Source organism: Panulirus ornatus, chromosome 31, assembly GCF_036320965.1.
Source record: "Panulirus ornatus isolate Po-2019 chromosome 31, ASM3632096v1, whole genome shotgun sequence".
In the NCBI taxonomy this organism is placed as follows: Eukaryota; Metazoa; Arthropoda; class Malacostraca; order Decapoda; family Palinuridae; genus Panulirus; species Panulirus ornatus.
This window is the reverse complement of record NC_092254.1, coordinates 3,226,171-3,241,431: the sequence shown is the minus strand read 5'-3', so window position 1 is coordinate 3,241,431 and position 15,261 is coordinate 3,226,171. Positions and strand designations below refer to the sequence as shown.

Sequence of the window (15,261 nt, the reverse complement as noted above, 5' to 3'; positions counted from 1 at the left end):
AGGTTGATAAATTCACCTGCCACTTCACTGTGCACACTCTCTGGTCCTGTTATTTCCTAGAGATGGCATAAATCTACAAGCCTTAATCTAGTTCTGACAGCTAGGAAGAAGACTGATGGAAATACAAAAAGTTCACATGATTATAACAAGGTCATGAGAATGTTAACATATGCACACACCATACAGAATGCTCAGATCACATAGAAAGATTGACACAAGAGAATTTAGTCATATTTTATGTCAACAGCTATAATGGTCTATTGGCACTCTAACTAGGTAATGAATATGCATGGGCCAGGTGAGGATATTCCCTCAAAGGCCCAGTCCTCTGTTCTTAACGCTACCTCGTTAACGCGGGAATGGCGAATAGTATGAAAGAAAGAAAAAGTATATGTGTATGTGTGTGTGATTACTTATGTTGGGAAAAAGTTTTACACTAATTACCCCATTTCATAACCCTAAGTATATACCATGTCTTTACCTCATGTATATTTTTCAAGGACCAATTTCTGTGAAAGAGTCCTGGTGTTACCAAAGAACTTTCTGAAGGCTCTTGCAGCCCAAGGCTGTACTACTTCCGGTAGCAGGGAAATGTAGACTCCTCTGGAGTGAGAATGTCTTTGATGAGATTCTCCTCCCAATGATAGCCTAATCATAGGTGACTTTTCAATCGCAGTGTAACCTCAAGCAGGTGGAATTAGGCATCAACCACCTTATGTATACACACACCCCAGCTTGAGCCACTATTCCATTCATCAATTAATTCCTTATGGAAGGATTTACAGCTGGGTTGACTGTGAACTGGCTGTGTAATAACTAGTTGGCTCTTAAAGACAGAGAGAGTTTTACACGTGACTCCCATCTCTTACCCTTGTATTTTTTCACTGCCTAACTACCTTTTTAATTTTCCAAAAGAAGGAACAGAGAAGGGGGCCAAGTGAGGACATTTCCTCTAAGGCTAAGTCCTCTGTTCTTAATGCTACCTCGCTAATACGGGAAATGGCGAATATGTATGTATGAAAAACTACCTTTCCTGTCAATTCAAGACAGCATCAGGAACAAACAAATGGCTTATCTTTAAAACAACCATTCTTAAACTATTATGTATAATGAACGAAAAACAGAAATCAGTATTCACAGCCAATTCCCCAAACCACTCCATGGTTCATCTTCATTACTTTATCCTGTCAACAGCAAGTTGCCCCCCATATAGCCCATACCTCATATTCATAAACACTGTTGGGACTACTATACCTTCAAGCATACTCATTTCTGCCCTTCCAGATGTTGTCCTCTCTTTCCACACATTCTTCAGTGCTCCCATTCATGCATATATAGTAAGTCCAATAAAGATTTGAAAGGGCAAATTCAACATGATTTAGTAGCTACTTAGAATCAAGATTAGAGGTGTAGCACAATAAGACCCTGCAGCTTGCAAAAGTAAGTCAAGCAGATGAGTCTGCAAAAATAGGTGTTTTTTAAAGAATACAGACAAGAGTAATACTGTTTTAAGGAAATGATGGACAAAGTCCAGGAAACTGTGTGCCCATCTTCACTAGTAGGGTACCCTGGTGTGCCAGCAATATGCTCCATGCCTACAGCAGGGGTTGCTTCCACCCACTAAAAGAGGAGAGAGTTGTAGCTGCGAGCAATGCGGGAATGCTGGGTGGCAAGAGTACCCACCCCAAGGGAGCCACGGGACTTGGGGCGTGGCAAGTGGTAAGGCCTTTCCACCTCATCCTCTGTATTCTCTAGCATGGCTGCTGGTGCAACACTTGCTCCACCCATGGGTCCAATGGTGGCAGCTCCTGCCACATCTTGTAGTGGCAAAGGTGTACGGGCACCCAGCGTTGGTGCTCTTGACACGCCACCCTGAGCTGCTGGGAAAGGATAGAGCCAAAGAGTTATGGTCAATCAGTCCTCTATCTCTGTTCAGCTAGAGAAGAAGGCACAGGTTCAGTGCTAGCTAGGGGAAGAGAAATGGATGAGGAATCATCCAGAGTTGAGTTGGAGGAAAATAAGGCACTGAAAAGGGTGGCTATTTCTGTAGTGAACACCGAAATCCTCTGCACAGAAGGTTTCAATGCATGCATGTGAAGAGAGCAATGCTTCATGGAAGAAGACTAAATTATTAATGGGTATCTAAACTTACACAGTATTTGTGGTATATGCAAAGAAAGATTTCAGTGTTATTTATCTGATGAAATGGTAAAAGAATTACAAGGAAGCCTTACACAGGGTATTGAAAGAGGCAGGCCCAAACTGTCCATATGTTGACTGTGTCCCAAACCCATGCTTGTGCCGGTGGTGCTGTTGTTGTGACTGCTGCTGCTGCTGTATGCTGGTCAAATGACTCATGGGATTGAGATGCTGGAGGCCAAAATGCTGAGCAGAAAGTTGGTGCCCATACTGACCAGCAGCTGTTGAACCAAGAGTGCCCAGCGACGCATACCCTGACGATGATGCTCCCACCTGCCAACAGAAAGGCTTGCTTAAAATTCATTTCACAAACAGCAATGGGGAGCTGTGGTTTCGGTGCATTACACATGACAGCTAGAAAATGAATGTGAGCTGATGTGGCCTTTTTCGTGTTTCCTGGCACTACCTCACTGATGCAATGGGTGGCAATGCTGTTTCCTGTGGGGCGGGGTGGCGCCAGGAATGGACGAAGGCGAGCAAGTTGGAAAATAGAAAAAAAAAAATGCAAGGGGAGGATTTCCAGCCTCCTGCTCCGTCTTTGTGCTTTTTTAGGTGTGGTGAACAAACGTGAGAAGCATAGTTTTGACCTTGTGCATGATGTGAACAGTTTGCTTCATAATTCCTTAGCCATGAACTTGAATAGTATTCTTATATTTGCAAGCAGACAGTTTGTAAGGAAGGCAAGGAGGCAGCATGGTACATTGGCATGAAACTCACCTGTCTCTGGTGCTGGAACAAAGGTGTGGGTGTAGGAGCTGTATTGGGTGGGACTGATGGGCCACCTGCACCTCTCAGCTGCTCAGGTTGCTGTAAAGACAAGTGGATTGTCATCATTCTTCTTACTCTCAATTACTGCTAACTCTAGTCTGTCTACTGGTCACTACCTTCTAGTCACTTCTAGTTTTTTTACCAAGTTCTTTACTAGATCACATTGGCTTTAGTCTCATGATGAAAGTCAAGTGGAAAAATGTCTGGGGGGAAAACTTATAACAAGACTAAAAGTACATCAAGAAAAGACATCCGCCATTTCTGTTGTATAACACATGCTGTCTTAGGGAAGAAGTAAGATGTTCAAAATTATCCCACAATTATAGCTCATAAACAGCTATGACATGGTACTATGAAATGCTTGGCAAGAGTGAATATACAAAAAGACTTCCTTTCCATTATGGTGACATCACACAAAAATATTTGACAAAATTTGTTTGGGATGTGTAAAGAAAGCTGCCCATCTTCTTTATCTTAGTGTAAGAAGGGTGTCACCACATCCAAGTTACTGTAGTGGACTCATTACTTTGATTACATGATTAGTGAAAAAGCTTCAGCAATCTTAATCATCTATTGTGCTAACCATTTCATGTTTTCAAGACATACAAAGGTCATACTGACCCAGTATACTGCATATGGCAAATAAATTCACAGCTGGATTATGTGGCTCCTCTTCAGTACCCAGGATTCACACAGGATCAAAAAACAGGAAAAAATCACTAAAGCCTGTACGTAATTATTTTTTGGGATGATTACACTGGGTACCACAATGCATTTCAGACCCTGATTACACAAGTACCATAATGCAGTTCAAACCCTGAGCTTACAGAACTCAAACACTGGTGTGAAGATGTCTTTCTTAACTCTGGTATGGATGACTTGATTGATTCTAGTCACCACTGCCTTTTACTTCCCTCTACTCACACTGATCATGGCCACACAGCAGATCATACCTCCAAGATGTAGTTTCCAGCATTACAAAAGATCAGTCATCCCAAATGTAACTATACTTCATATTCAATCTTTACCTTTTAATATGAGAATAATTTAATGATACTTTTAATTTTTTAACACCTGCAAACACAAGGGAGAGAGCACCCCAGTACCCGAGGAGCATAAGGTGCAAAAGATAGCAATACAGAGCACCTACATGTTTATGGTAATTATTTGTGATACAGCTTTTTGTTTTATACTTCTTATACATGCTTACGTTCATAAAAGAAGTGAATTTGGATGCATATTGCATCTAGTGTGTGCCAGCATAATTATTCTAGGAAATGCATAATGAGACAGCTACATATGAGAATGTTAATGGAACTATTTCCATTTAATCTGAAAGCGTGGTATCATGTTCCAAATTTTGATTAATAAACATTTTAGAATCATCATTAATAATGAAACACATAAAAGACAAAAAATAACTGTATAATCTTTCATGGTCTAGCTTGTGGTACTATGGGCAACAATGGGCAGAGATTGGTGGCAGGTGGACAACAGTGTGGGTGTTCTAAACATCAAATGACCACCAAGTGAATGACATAATTTTCACAAGAAGGTCACTATTGAAAACTCACACTAGAGGTTGCTGTGCTCTAAGATCTGTTAGAGGTACTGTAAACTCAAAACAGAAGGATGTCTTGTCATAAAGTCTCTTCAAAGCAAAGCGATGATGAATTCCATCACAAATTCATAAGTTCTTCAAGAACTATCTATGAGAGAATTCATGCAAAAAGCTGAAAGCTGTTAGGGTCCATTACAGACAGTAAGGTTAATGGAAGTGTCCAGGTGGTGAAGCAATTAGTGAAGCAGAATATTAATTAATGCTAAGGAATGGTACTGAGACCAAGCCTTCAAGGTAAAGGTAAGGTGTCAAAATATGTGCACTAAGTCAAGGCAAAAACATGTCATAGAGACAAATGTGAAAGTAAGAATACAGTGTCATAGAAAGAGGTGGATATCACGGTAAGAGCACAGTGTCAAGGTAAGATGAATATTATAATATGAGCAAGGTGTCATTACATTAAGTAAAATATGTTACTGTAACAGCAAGCTATTAAGGGAAGATGAGTGGTATGCATCATGAGTAAATGTCATGGTGGGAGCATAGCAGTGAAGCTCAACTAAGATGTTAGGGTGATATCAGAGCAATGTGATGAAAGGCAAGCTTGAATGTGAGAGATCAGCATCAGGGTGACTGGCAGGTATCAAAGTAAGAATGAGACACCAGGGTAAGGGTGAGGCACTAAAGTGAGGTAAAGGCATCAGGATGAGAGATAAGTGATAACATGAAAGGAAGACATCATGATAAAAGACATAAAATATATCATACAACACATCAGTGTAAAGGTGAGGCACTAAAGTGAGATGAAGGCATCAAGATAAGAGACAAGTGTTAGTGTGAAAGGAAGACATCACGATGACTGACATAAAAATATATCATATGAAAGTGAGGTGTAAAGCTGAGAGCAAGACCTCAAAATGATAGATATCAAGGTGAAGGGCAAAGGTCAAAGGTAAAACAAGACTTCAAGGTTAGAGACACTTTGTAAAGTGAGATCAAAGCATACACATGAGCAAGGCATCAACTAACAGCTGACAGTTGAGCATGGAGAGCCATCAGCTGCTGGAAGGTGATGTTAGGCTGTGGAGTCATCATGTAGGATGACCTGTGGTCCTTAGTGGTCTTAGAGACACCAAAGAGTTTGCGAAGCTGGTTGAAGAATCCACCATCTTGGCCAGCCAGAGTGGAGTTGGAGAGGGCACGGGTGACACGGTTGTATATGGAGAATGGATTGGTAGAGGTAGCAGCTGAGGTTAGGTAGTCACTGCTGTTGGCTGTGTACATCCCTCCAACAGTTTCACTGTGCTGCTGCTGCTACAAGTTCAAACATCAAGTTTGTTGGCCTCAAACAACAATCAGGTCAGGAATAGTTAAACAAGATTGGATTGCACATGAAGAATTAAAGAAACAGGTCAGAAAACAAGAACACCAATAAGTCATTGTCTTCACTAATGAATGTTAAGTCAAGAGTTTTTGAGGCTCATCAGGTGCCTGACCTTCTGAAATTCATATACGAGACAGCTAGATGTAAAATCAAATACAGTGTATCATAATCCAATATAAATCAGCCCACTGAAAAAAAAAATCATCCTCTTAATGAAAAACATCAATCCAATTCATTCTGTCCCATGCAAATTTCTCATTAGCCTGAAAATTTAGGCTTCATCATTCCATCTTATTATATACACTTGTAGGTAGGTAGGTACATATGTAGGTAGCCAAGTAGGTAGGTACTCCCGTTTCTCCAACCATTTGTCATAAGCAGATTCCCTTGGTAGCCAGGTAAGTAGGTACTCCCGTTTCTCCCACCATTTGTCATAAGCAAATTCCCTTGGTAAGTTATTCTTCCTCATCCTTCTCATTTGTACAAACCATTTCAGTAAGCCCTCTGATCATACTGCACTCACTATCATTCCTCTTTTATGATATCTTTAAATGCAACTATAATTTCTATAATGAGTTAGTACTTCCTGAAAGTATGGATGTTATTAAGAAGACTACAATGAAGCTGGAGAGTGACTCCTTACACTGCTCCCTTTGAACATTTTTAAGGACTCCCTTTTCTTCCAAATTAGTACTCATCTCTATAATCAAAAGTATAAATTTGTTTAAATTGTTTTTGCTTTTATTTCTCTTCTTTTTCTTTCATACTTGTTTGCTATTTCTTACAATAATTAGCACCTGAAACAGAAAGAATATGCCTCATTTCCTTACATCTGTTCTTGTGTTGTGTTTTGTTTAATTCTTAGTTATTTTCTTCAATTTTCATGAAGCATAAAATCAAAATTTTCATGTAGCATCTAATAGTGTATGCAATTTTGTCAGCCCCCACCCTATCATATGGTCTGGACATCCATAACTATAATCTAAATGCCCCTTACTCCCAATTTATGTTGACTTAGGAAAAACACTAAAAAAATCTCTACCCATGACTGTTACCACTGCCACTGCAGATGTATTAAGACCTACATCTTAGTTTCATCCAAATTAAAATGAACTTACATGACAATTTTCAATCACTAAACAGTTCTAATGGCCTACCTAGCTCCTTCTATTGCCACATAACTCTGACCAAAAGCAGAGACAACGACTAAAAGCTTCTTAAAGAATGTATTGATATACTCTTAAGTAATTCACTTCTAAACATTTGTTACCCATTATCACATGCAGTATCAAGTCATCTCTAAATAGTCAAAATGTATATCAATAAGTAAGTCATATTCATATTCTGATCATGTAATATCATAATGAAAATGCTTATGAATTTTTCTTAAAAAATAATGCACAACAATAATACATATTTCTGCGTATCTGATAATGAACTGTTCTAAAAGACTGTGTATCATTTTACAAGAGAAAACTTTCAAGAAACTCAACACACTAACACATGTGATTCACTTAGCATAATATATGTCAGAGAATGAAAACCTCATTCCACATCAACCGTGTGAACAACTTGATCTATGCTGACCTTTACCAACTTTTCTGTATTGTTACCTTAATCTGTTACCCCTATTGCAGATTCTACTCAGGAATGGTTTCTACATCCTTCTTCTGTTTCTCTCTGCTCTTTACCACCATAATTCAGGATAAAGCATCCTGATGTACCTATTGTTCTCATCTCAATCGAAATCCTGGCATACATACGGAGGTGTACACAAAATTTTCATGATCTTTGCCCTCACCATCAGCCATTCAGTACAAACATTACTGTTATTCATACACCTTTCTCCCATCACAAGACAGGACCAAACAAACAGATGCACCTATCACTTTCATTCTACACCATCACATTCTTGGACTCAGCACACAAAAGTGCCTGCTATCCTCAGCTATTCACCAACATATTTCAGCACTTACTGCATAGATGTTCTGGTTAGATAGGGTGTCAGCCAGCTGTGCCCACCGCATGCGGTCTTCAAGTGTCACGCCATACTGCTGGCTAGATGCCCCCTTTTGTTGTACATTGACTGCAAAGCCCCCAAGGGTTGTTCCTGCTGCCCCACGAGCCAACACTTCTGTTTTGCGGTCCTGAGCCTTCCACCGTCGGCTGCAACAGGGGTGATATGCAACAGTAAGTGACAGGAATACAGGGGTTTTGAAAACACCAAAGAATGGTACAGTCCTCCAGATGTAGAGGAATGTTGGGGTTCTACAGTCTTAGGAGAAGGCTGGTGTAACAACAACAAAAAGAAAGATTAAAATTAGTCATGTCTGGGTTTTGAGGACCCTGGAAAATGAGAGATCTTAATGCGGTATTCTGAATCTCGAATGATGGGATTCTACACAATATGAGAATACTGAGAGGAAAGTTGAGTTCTAAAGACAATGGAAAAGAAAGTCAATAATGCTGGAATTTTAAAAGCAGCGATAAAGATATCAAAAGAAAAGCAAGAGTTTTTCCCCCAAGAGAATCTGCAGTAAAAGTAGCAATTTTTTGCTTTGGTCAATACTTATGAAACATCATTTTTGCTGTATGGCTGACAGGTATGATTTGAATTACAGCTTAAAAACTGTCTAGCAGTCATCGCTATCCAGTAACATACTTAATCAGTCTTTCAGTAGGTGATACTCATATTAGTCTCAGATGGTAAATTGGAGAGTTAGCATAAAGGACAATGATAAATATAATGAATGTGATAAGTCAAGCATATATGGTGACTCACAGCACATGAACAAACTGAAACTTATAAAATCATAATCAAGCAAATAAAGATGGTGACTGAGACAGGTGACAATTCAGAGGAGCTCATATACAGGTAGACACAATGGATAATACAATAATGACAAAGGTACAAATGGTGACACTGTTAACAACTGATTCACAGCGGGGACTGACTTGAGGACTGACACTGACAGTGAAGAGAAATTTACCGACAATAGCTTGAATATCAATGAATATACAAGAGTCGGGGTAACTAATATTTCAGTACTTGCTATAATTTTCATTTAATACATCCATTAGCTATTATACCCCATCTAAGGAAAGTTACCACAAATTCAATTACATGGTTAGCAAGGAAAGAATCACAGATTCTGAAAGAAATGGAAATGCCAAGAGGAGTAACAAGGAAGGAAACTTTTCAGAACTGAAAATCTCAGGAATATAAATAACTGAGAACATGGAATTCCAAGGTACTGAACAGTCTTATATATTTTGTGGTCTAGAACAAAGAGGTCACTGGAGAAGTGCTTATGGCAGGGTCTGCATGTAAGTCAAAAAAGAGACAAAGCTCAGCATTTCAATTATCTTAGACAGCTAATTATCTAATTATCTAAAGGGAGAGGAACGAAAGACATATGACACTGCTATAACCAATATATGCAAATGACTTGCAAACTTTGACATCATACGAATATGTTCATGGGTGGCACTAAAGAGAAAAATAAGAAGTATTCAGGACTATACAGCCTACAAAGAGACCTAATGGGCTTTCAGGTTTGGTCAGATTATCATCTTAGAGGATACAAATTACAGGTACCTAAAGGTGAAAGGGACATGGTAACTGCATATTGCCAGAAAACTACATAAGAAGCATTTTAAAGACAAAACATATACCAGTCAATGTCAAAATTGCTTTCAAGAAGAGGAATGAGGAGATGATTAGAAAAATACTCACAGCATGCATATAACCCAATTTGAGACATAAATCCTCGTTCTGTTCAACTTGGAGATGTAGATATACTAGAAAAACAGCAAAGGGTAGTAAATAAAGTACCTGAAGTACAGATCATACATACAATGAGATGGTAGCACCCATATACTCAACCACTTTAGAAGAGAGAATGAATGAAGGACACATTATTACAACCTCCAAGTTAATCTATCTAACAGTATCATATGGACCATACATGGGACTGGATGAAAGGAACACGTAAAGTGGCTTACCTCCACATACAAAGGAAGATAAGTGTAAGGATGATGATAACAACAGCAGCCACAGATGCTCCAACAGCCACACCCAGTACCTCGCCATCTATCTCACATCTGCTGCCATAGTACGACCCCCTACACCTGAAAGATGATAGCATTTACTCTCTCCTCCCTCAACTAAACTTCCTAATCTCCAGATGAGAAGAGAAAAACAAGAGTGGATACTTTCTAAATGTAAGGAGTACCAGATCTACTTTTGGGTTCTCAAAGAATTACAAAATGGAGTTTTCATGATGTGTGGAAAAGCTTCTTGCATACAGAATGGAATAAACTGGAACAATGCAGTATTCTGGGATTGATTTGCTGTCAGTGGACTGAACCAGTGGCTGGGGTACACCATGGAAAGGTCTGTGGGGCCTGGATTTGGACAGGGAGCTGTGGTTTCGGTGCATTACACATGACAGCTAGAGACTAAGTGGGAACAAATGTGGCCTGTTTTGTCTGTTTTCCTGGTGCTACCTTGCTGAAGCAGGAGGTAGCGATGCTGTTTCCTGTGGGATGGGGTAGTGCCAGCAATAGATGAAGGCAAGCAAGTATGAATATGTAGATGTGTATATATGTATGTGCCTGTATGTGTATGTATATGTGTGTATATGATGATATGTATATGCATAGATATGTGCATGTATGGGCATTTATGTATATATATGTGTATATGAGTAAATGGGCCATTCTTCATCTGTTTCCTAGCACTACCTCACTGATGCGGGAAACGGTAATCAAGTATAATAAACACATATACACAAAATATGAGAGAGCCAGGATTAAGGCATTCATTTGCCCATACCATCACAACTATTATAAAAGAAAAAGAAATTAACAAATATATAACTGTACTGTACTTCAGAAAGCAGATAAAATTTGGTATGAACAGGAACCAAAAGTTTTCCAGTTGAGTGGAAAGGAGAAGCAGCAGAGTCACTTACTGGCACACCTTGTGGCCATCCTTGATGCCACATTCACCCCTCTTGTTGCAGTAGTCTGAGGAACAGGATTCACAACGTCGTCCTACCTGCTCTGGGTCATCTGTGAACCTGAAAATACATACCTTCAACATAATACTACTTGAAGGAGTATATCAGTCATACTGCATCACCATTTACATGCATAAAGCTGCAGGCAGCCACACTAAATCATCATATGAATAACTAAACAGCTGGCAATCACGCTAAACAAAAATTGACAAGTGGAAACAACTGCATGCAATGCTTCTACAAGATTTATGTTAATCAAACAGTAGGAACTAAAACAATCCAAGAACTAACAGTATCAAGAAATACCTAACAACATAGAGGATAACCGTACACAGTGTACAGTACATGAGTATAGTGCAAAACATCTGGTAGCCATATGCAACATAATTTATCTCAGTAATACAACTACCAACATAGGTCAATAATAGACAAGCATTTTATGAACAAAGAAAAACTTTAGAAATATCTATTTTTTTATACATATTCACCATTTCCCCCATCAGCAAGATAGTATTAAGAACAGAGGACTGAGCCTTAGAGGGAAAAAAGATGAGCATGAAGCAAATAGTAGAAAATAGGGGTGTTAACTCACTAAATAAACAGATTATGTCCCTGGAAAATAGAAATAAGATCAACAACCATTCACTGAATTTCATTTGGAGAAGCCACTTACAAAAATTCAGCCAGTTGTATTTCAGTGTACCCTTGTCCATCCTATGACATGGAAGTATTTTGCAATTTCTGTGTTACAGCATTACTGTATTATTACCAACTTCTACCAATACAAACAACCATCTTTTTAGGTGAGGCTATACTCTGTCATATTGACTTGAAGTATATTGCAATATCTGTGTTACAGTATTTATGTATTATTACCAACTTCTCCCAATACAAACAACTATCTTTTTAGGCGAGGCTATATTCCTATATTCTGTCATATCTACTTGAATTAAGAATTTGAGAAAGTAGAAGAAGAATAGGATATAAAAATGCAAATATAAATAGAGTTAATGGGATATATATGGGAAGCAGCTGTCTCTCAAGGATAGCATGGAGTACAAGAGAGTATATCCATCCTGTCCTAGGTTTCCTTACGTGCTCCTTCCACTTCCGATAAGTACATAAATCATTTAGTCAGTCTCTCTATGGTAATTCTCTCCATACATCCCCATTAATTCAACAAATCCTGATCAGCTCTCTTATCACATTATCCTTTTACTATATCTTTGTTTAGCACTGTTATTCCTTACACAATCAACTATCCTCAGTCCTCAGGCATTCCATTTCCAACAAATTAACTCTATTCTTTTGCATTCAAGGCCCAAGACTCACATCCATACAATATTGTCAAGACCACTATACCTTCAAAAATACCTCTCTTTGCCCTAACAGACACTAGTATCTTTTAAATAGTCCTTAATGCATCCAGGATTTTTGTCTTCCCTTCCACCCTACAACTCCACTTCAGCCATGTATCCACTCCCAGACACCTAAAGCACTCCACTTCCAGCAGGACCTCCCTATTCAAACTTACTATCACACCATCCTGTCTCCTCTCTCTGCTGCCTTTCATTGCCTCACTTCTGTTTGCATTCACTCTCCACTCACTTCTTTCAATAATACTCCTACACTTTGTCACCAGCTTCTGGAGTTTCTCTTTGGAGTCTGCCATCATAGCCATGTCAACTGCAACAACAATTAATCCACCTTTCATATACATCCCTATCACCACCTCTCACTCTAATGCCCTTGCATTCACTTCTCTCAACTCTCTGTCCATAGCCGGATTAAATAACCACAGTGATACCACATATCCTTGACAGACCCAACTTCACTGATGTGACTCAACCTCCTCCCTTCCTCTTCACAAGCATGCCTTATTCTTCTAACGATACTCATCACAGCATTGAATAATGATAAAAATAATATCAATTCATTTTTTCATGCCTCCTTGCAATTTCCTACCTTATCACAAACAGATATCTGAGTCCAGAAAATCCTTGCTTGGCTCCCTTTCCTGTTCCTTCTTTTGGAAATTAACAATACAGAAGGGGAAGATTTCCAGACCCCAATCCTATCCCTCTTAGTTGCCAAATAATAATAACAATAAGATAAAAAAATAATAACAAAAATAATAAAATTTTTCTTCTAAGGCTCAGTCATCTGTTCCACATGGTACCTCTCTCACAAAGACATAGTGAATGTGTATGAAAGAAAAAAGAACAATAATAATCAACATATTAAGATTACAAATAAAGTACCAGGTGTCCTGGAGGTCGTCAAAGCCCTAGTAACCTCTGAGCCTTCACTAAATCCCCAAAGTCCTAGTAAACCTCAGTGTTGCTAAAGATCAATGAAGGTTCCATCAGCCCCTTTTATGCATAAAGTCCCCAGTAAACTCTGTAACTACAAGTCCCTAATAACACACTGGGTCCACATAGCCAACAGAAATTTCTGGAGCCTCTAGTATCCCTTAACACCACAGTAACCAGCAAAACTTCCTGCACACAAAACAGCCCACAGTGACCCACAGAGGCTATAGTAATCCAAGCAACCTTCCTGAGGCTATATTAGCCCTTAAAATTCTCCTGGGGATTCAGCAACCCCCTATAGCTCCCAATAAAAACTAGAAAGACACCAACCTGTCAGTGTAGCCAGGAAGACAGCGGCAGGTAAAAGTACCAAACTGGTTGATGCAGGTTGCATGGCGATGGCAGTCGTGTAGAGATGCATCACCACACTCATTAACATCTGTCAGAATAGACCAGAATGTAGCTACTAGACCCTCAGATATAAAGACTCAGCCCACCAGTTTCACACAAGGACATATATAATAGTATCAACTGTGAACATAAGATACAAACTTTGCACTCAATACAAGATATGTACATCCATGGTTAAACCAACAGAGACATAATCATCTGGGAAGTCAAACACACAATTATATGTATGTGCACAAAAAAAAAACACACACACAGGAGATTGTAAAGACACTAAGAAATTACACATTCATGAGGATTTCATATATACCATGGTGTGTTGGTATTACCTTTAATCTTAATACAAAGGACTGATGATGCATACATTGCACAAGCCATTAATCATAAAGAGACCAAAAATATGTGACCAATACAGACCCCAGTGAAGAGACAAAAGAGAGGAGTGAACCATACCGGAGACATCTGGTACTGGGTTCAGGGGACCATCTACCCAGAGGGCTGAGTTGCCAATGTTGTTGGCATGGCTCTGGATGACCTGAATAATTTGCCGCTGTAGTGTCTGGCGAATATTACGATTCCTGGTTGTTGGCAGATCTTCCAGGTTGATTGTTGAATTAACAATCACCTTTCCACCCAGCGAGTAGAATTTTTGCACTATGTTACCCAGGTAAGCTGATCCCAAAGGAGTTTTTGTCATGGTATTCGATATCTGCGGAACATTTACAGAAAGGCAATCACTTCACTTATATGGCTTCAGAATGAATATTACATGTAACATGGTTGGAAATAAGTAAAGCTGTGCAGAGATGAAAAGTTAATTTCATCATAATAATCATGGCAGCAACAGCAGCCAAAATCGTTATGGTATGACATGAAAGACATCAAGCCATGTTCTGCATAAACTGATCCAGCACATATCAGGTGATGTTTTTATGTTATAATTAATATCTTAAGTTACTGACGCTAATAGTAACATTAACATTACATAATTATAAAAATTTTCACATTATGGCCTTGAACTTGTGTCCCTGGACTGAGGCCTGAGGCACTGATCTGTGACTGTGGCCTCTAGTCTGAGGGCTGAGATCCTAGACTAAGGCTTTTGTTGACATACTACGGAACAAGACTCTGAACTATGTCCCTTGATGCTAGAATGTGGCCCTGGCCATTGGTCTATGGCCCTGGGCCCTTATTCTTAGCATTAGCCCTTAACTATAGTTTTATATCCTACAATAAAGCCTTCAGTCCTTTTCAGTCACCTCAAATCTTAAACTGCAGCTCTGGACTGACAGACTATACCCTGGTTTGTTGCCCTGGACATTGGTCTGTGATCCTAGCTCCTAAATAGCACCAGTGACCAGAGACCTTGGACCTTGTTCTGTGGCCAAGAATACTGGACTGATTCTTAGAACACTAGGATGAAGCTGTGACCTTGATCTTTAGCCATGGACCTTTCTCTGCAGTTTGACCCTTGGAATGAGACCCTAGTCCTTCGACTGAGGCACTAGATCCTGACCTTAGGCTGTGAATCCTTAAGCGATACCATGAATCCTTACATAAATCCTTAAACTCAGCTCTAGGCCCTGGACTGTCACTCTCACCCCT

At 39.3% G+C, this 15,261-nt stretch overlaps 1 protein-coding gene across 3 annotated transcripts in view; it reads right to left on the bottom strand.

Annotated features, from left to right (window-relative positions):
- Positions 1–15,261, bottom strand: part of LOC139758699 (uncharacterized) — a 53,408-nt gene that overhangs the window by 5,360 nt on the left and 32,787 nt on the right. The window contains exons 7-15 of one of the 3 annotated variants that reach the window (XM_071680343.1): positions 14,110–14,365; positions 13,579–13,687; positions 10,889–10,996; positions 9,918–10,043; positions 7,889–8,078; positions 5,558–5,842; positions 2,917–3,006; positions 2,235–2,472; positions 1,684–1,880 (exon numbers count right to left, since the gene is read on the bottom strand). In XM_071680343.1, the coding sequence (XP_071536444.1) occupies positions 1,684–1,880; positions 2,235–2,472; positions 2,917–3,006; positions 5,558–5,842; positions 7,889–8,078; positions 9,918–10,043; positions 10,889–10,996; positions 13,579–13,687; positions 14,110–14,365 (1,599 nt within the window). The remainder of the gene's footprint in view (positions 1–1,683; positions 1,881–2,234; positions 2,473–2,916; positions 3,007–5,557; positions 5,843–7,888; positions 8,079–9,917; positions 10,044–10,888; positions 10,997–13,578; positions 13,688–14,109; positions 14,366–15,261) is intronic. The other 2 variants (XM_071680344.1, XM_071680345.1) reach the window with 2 other exon arrangements.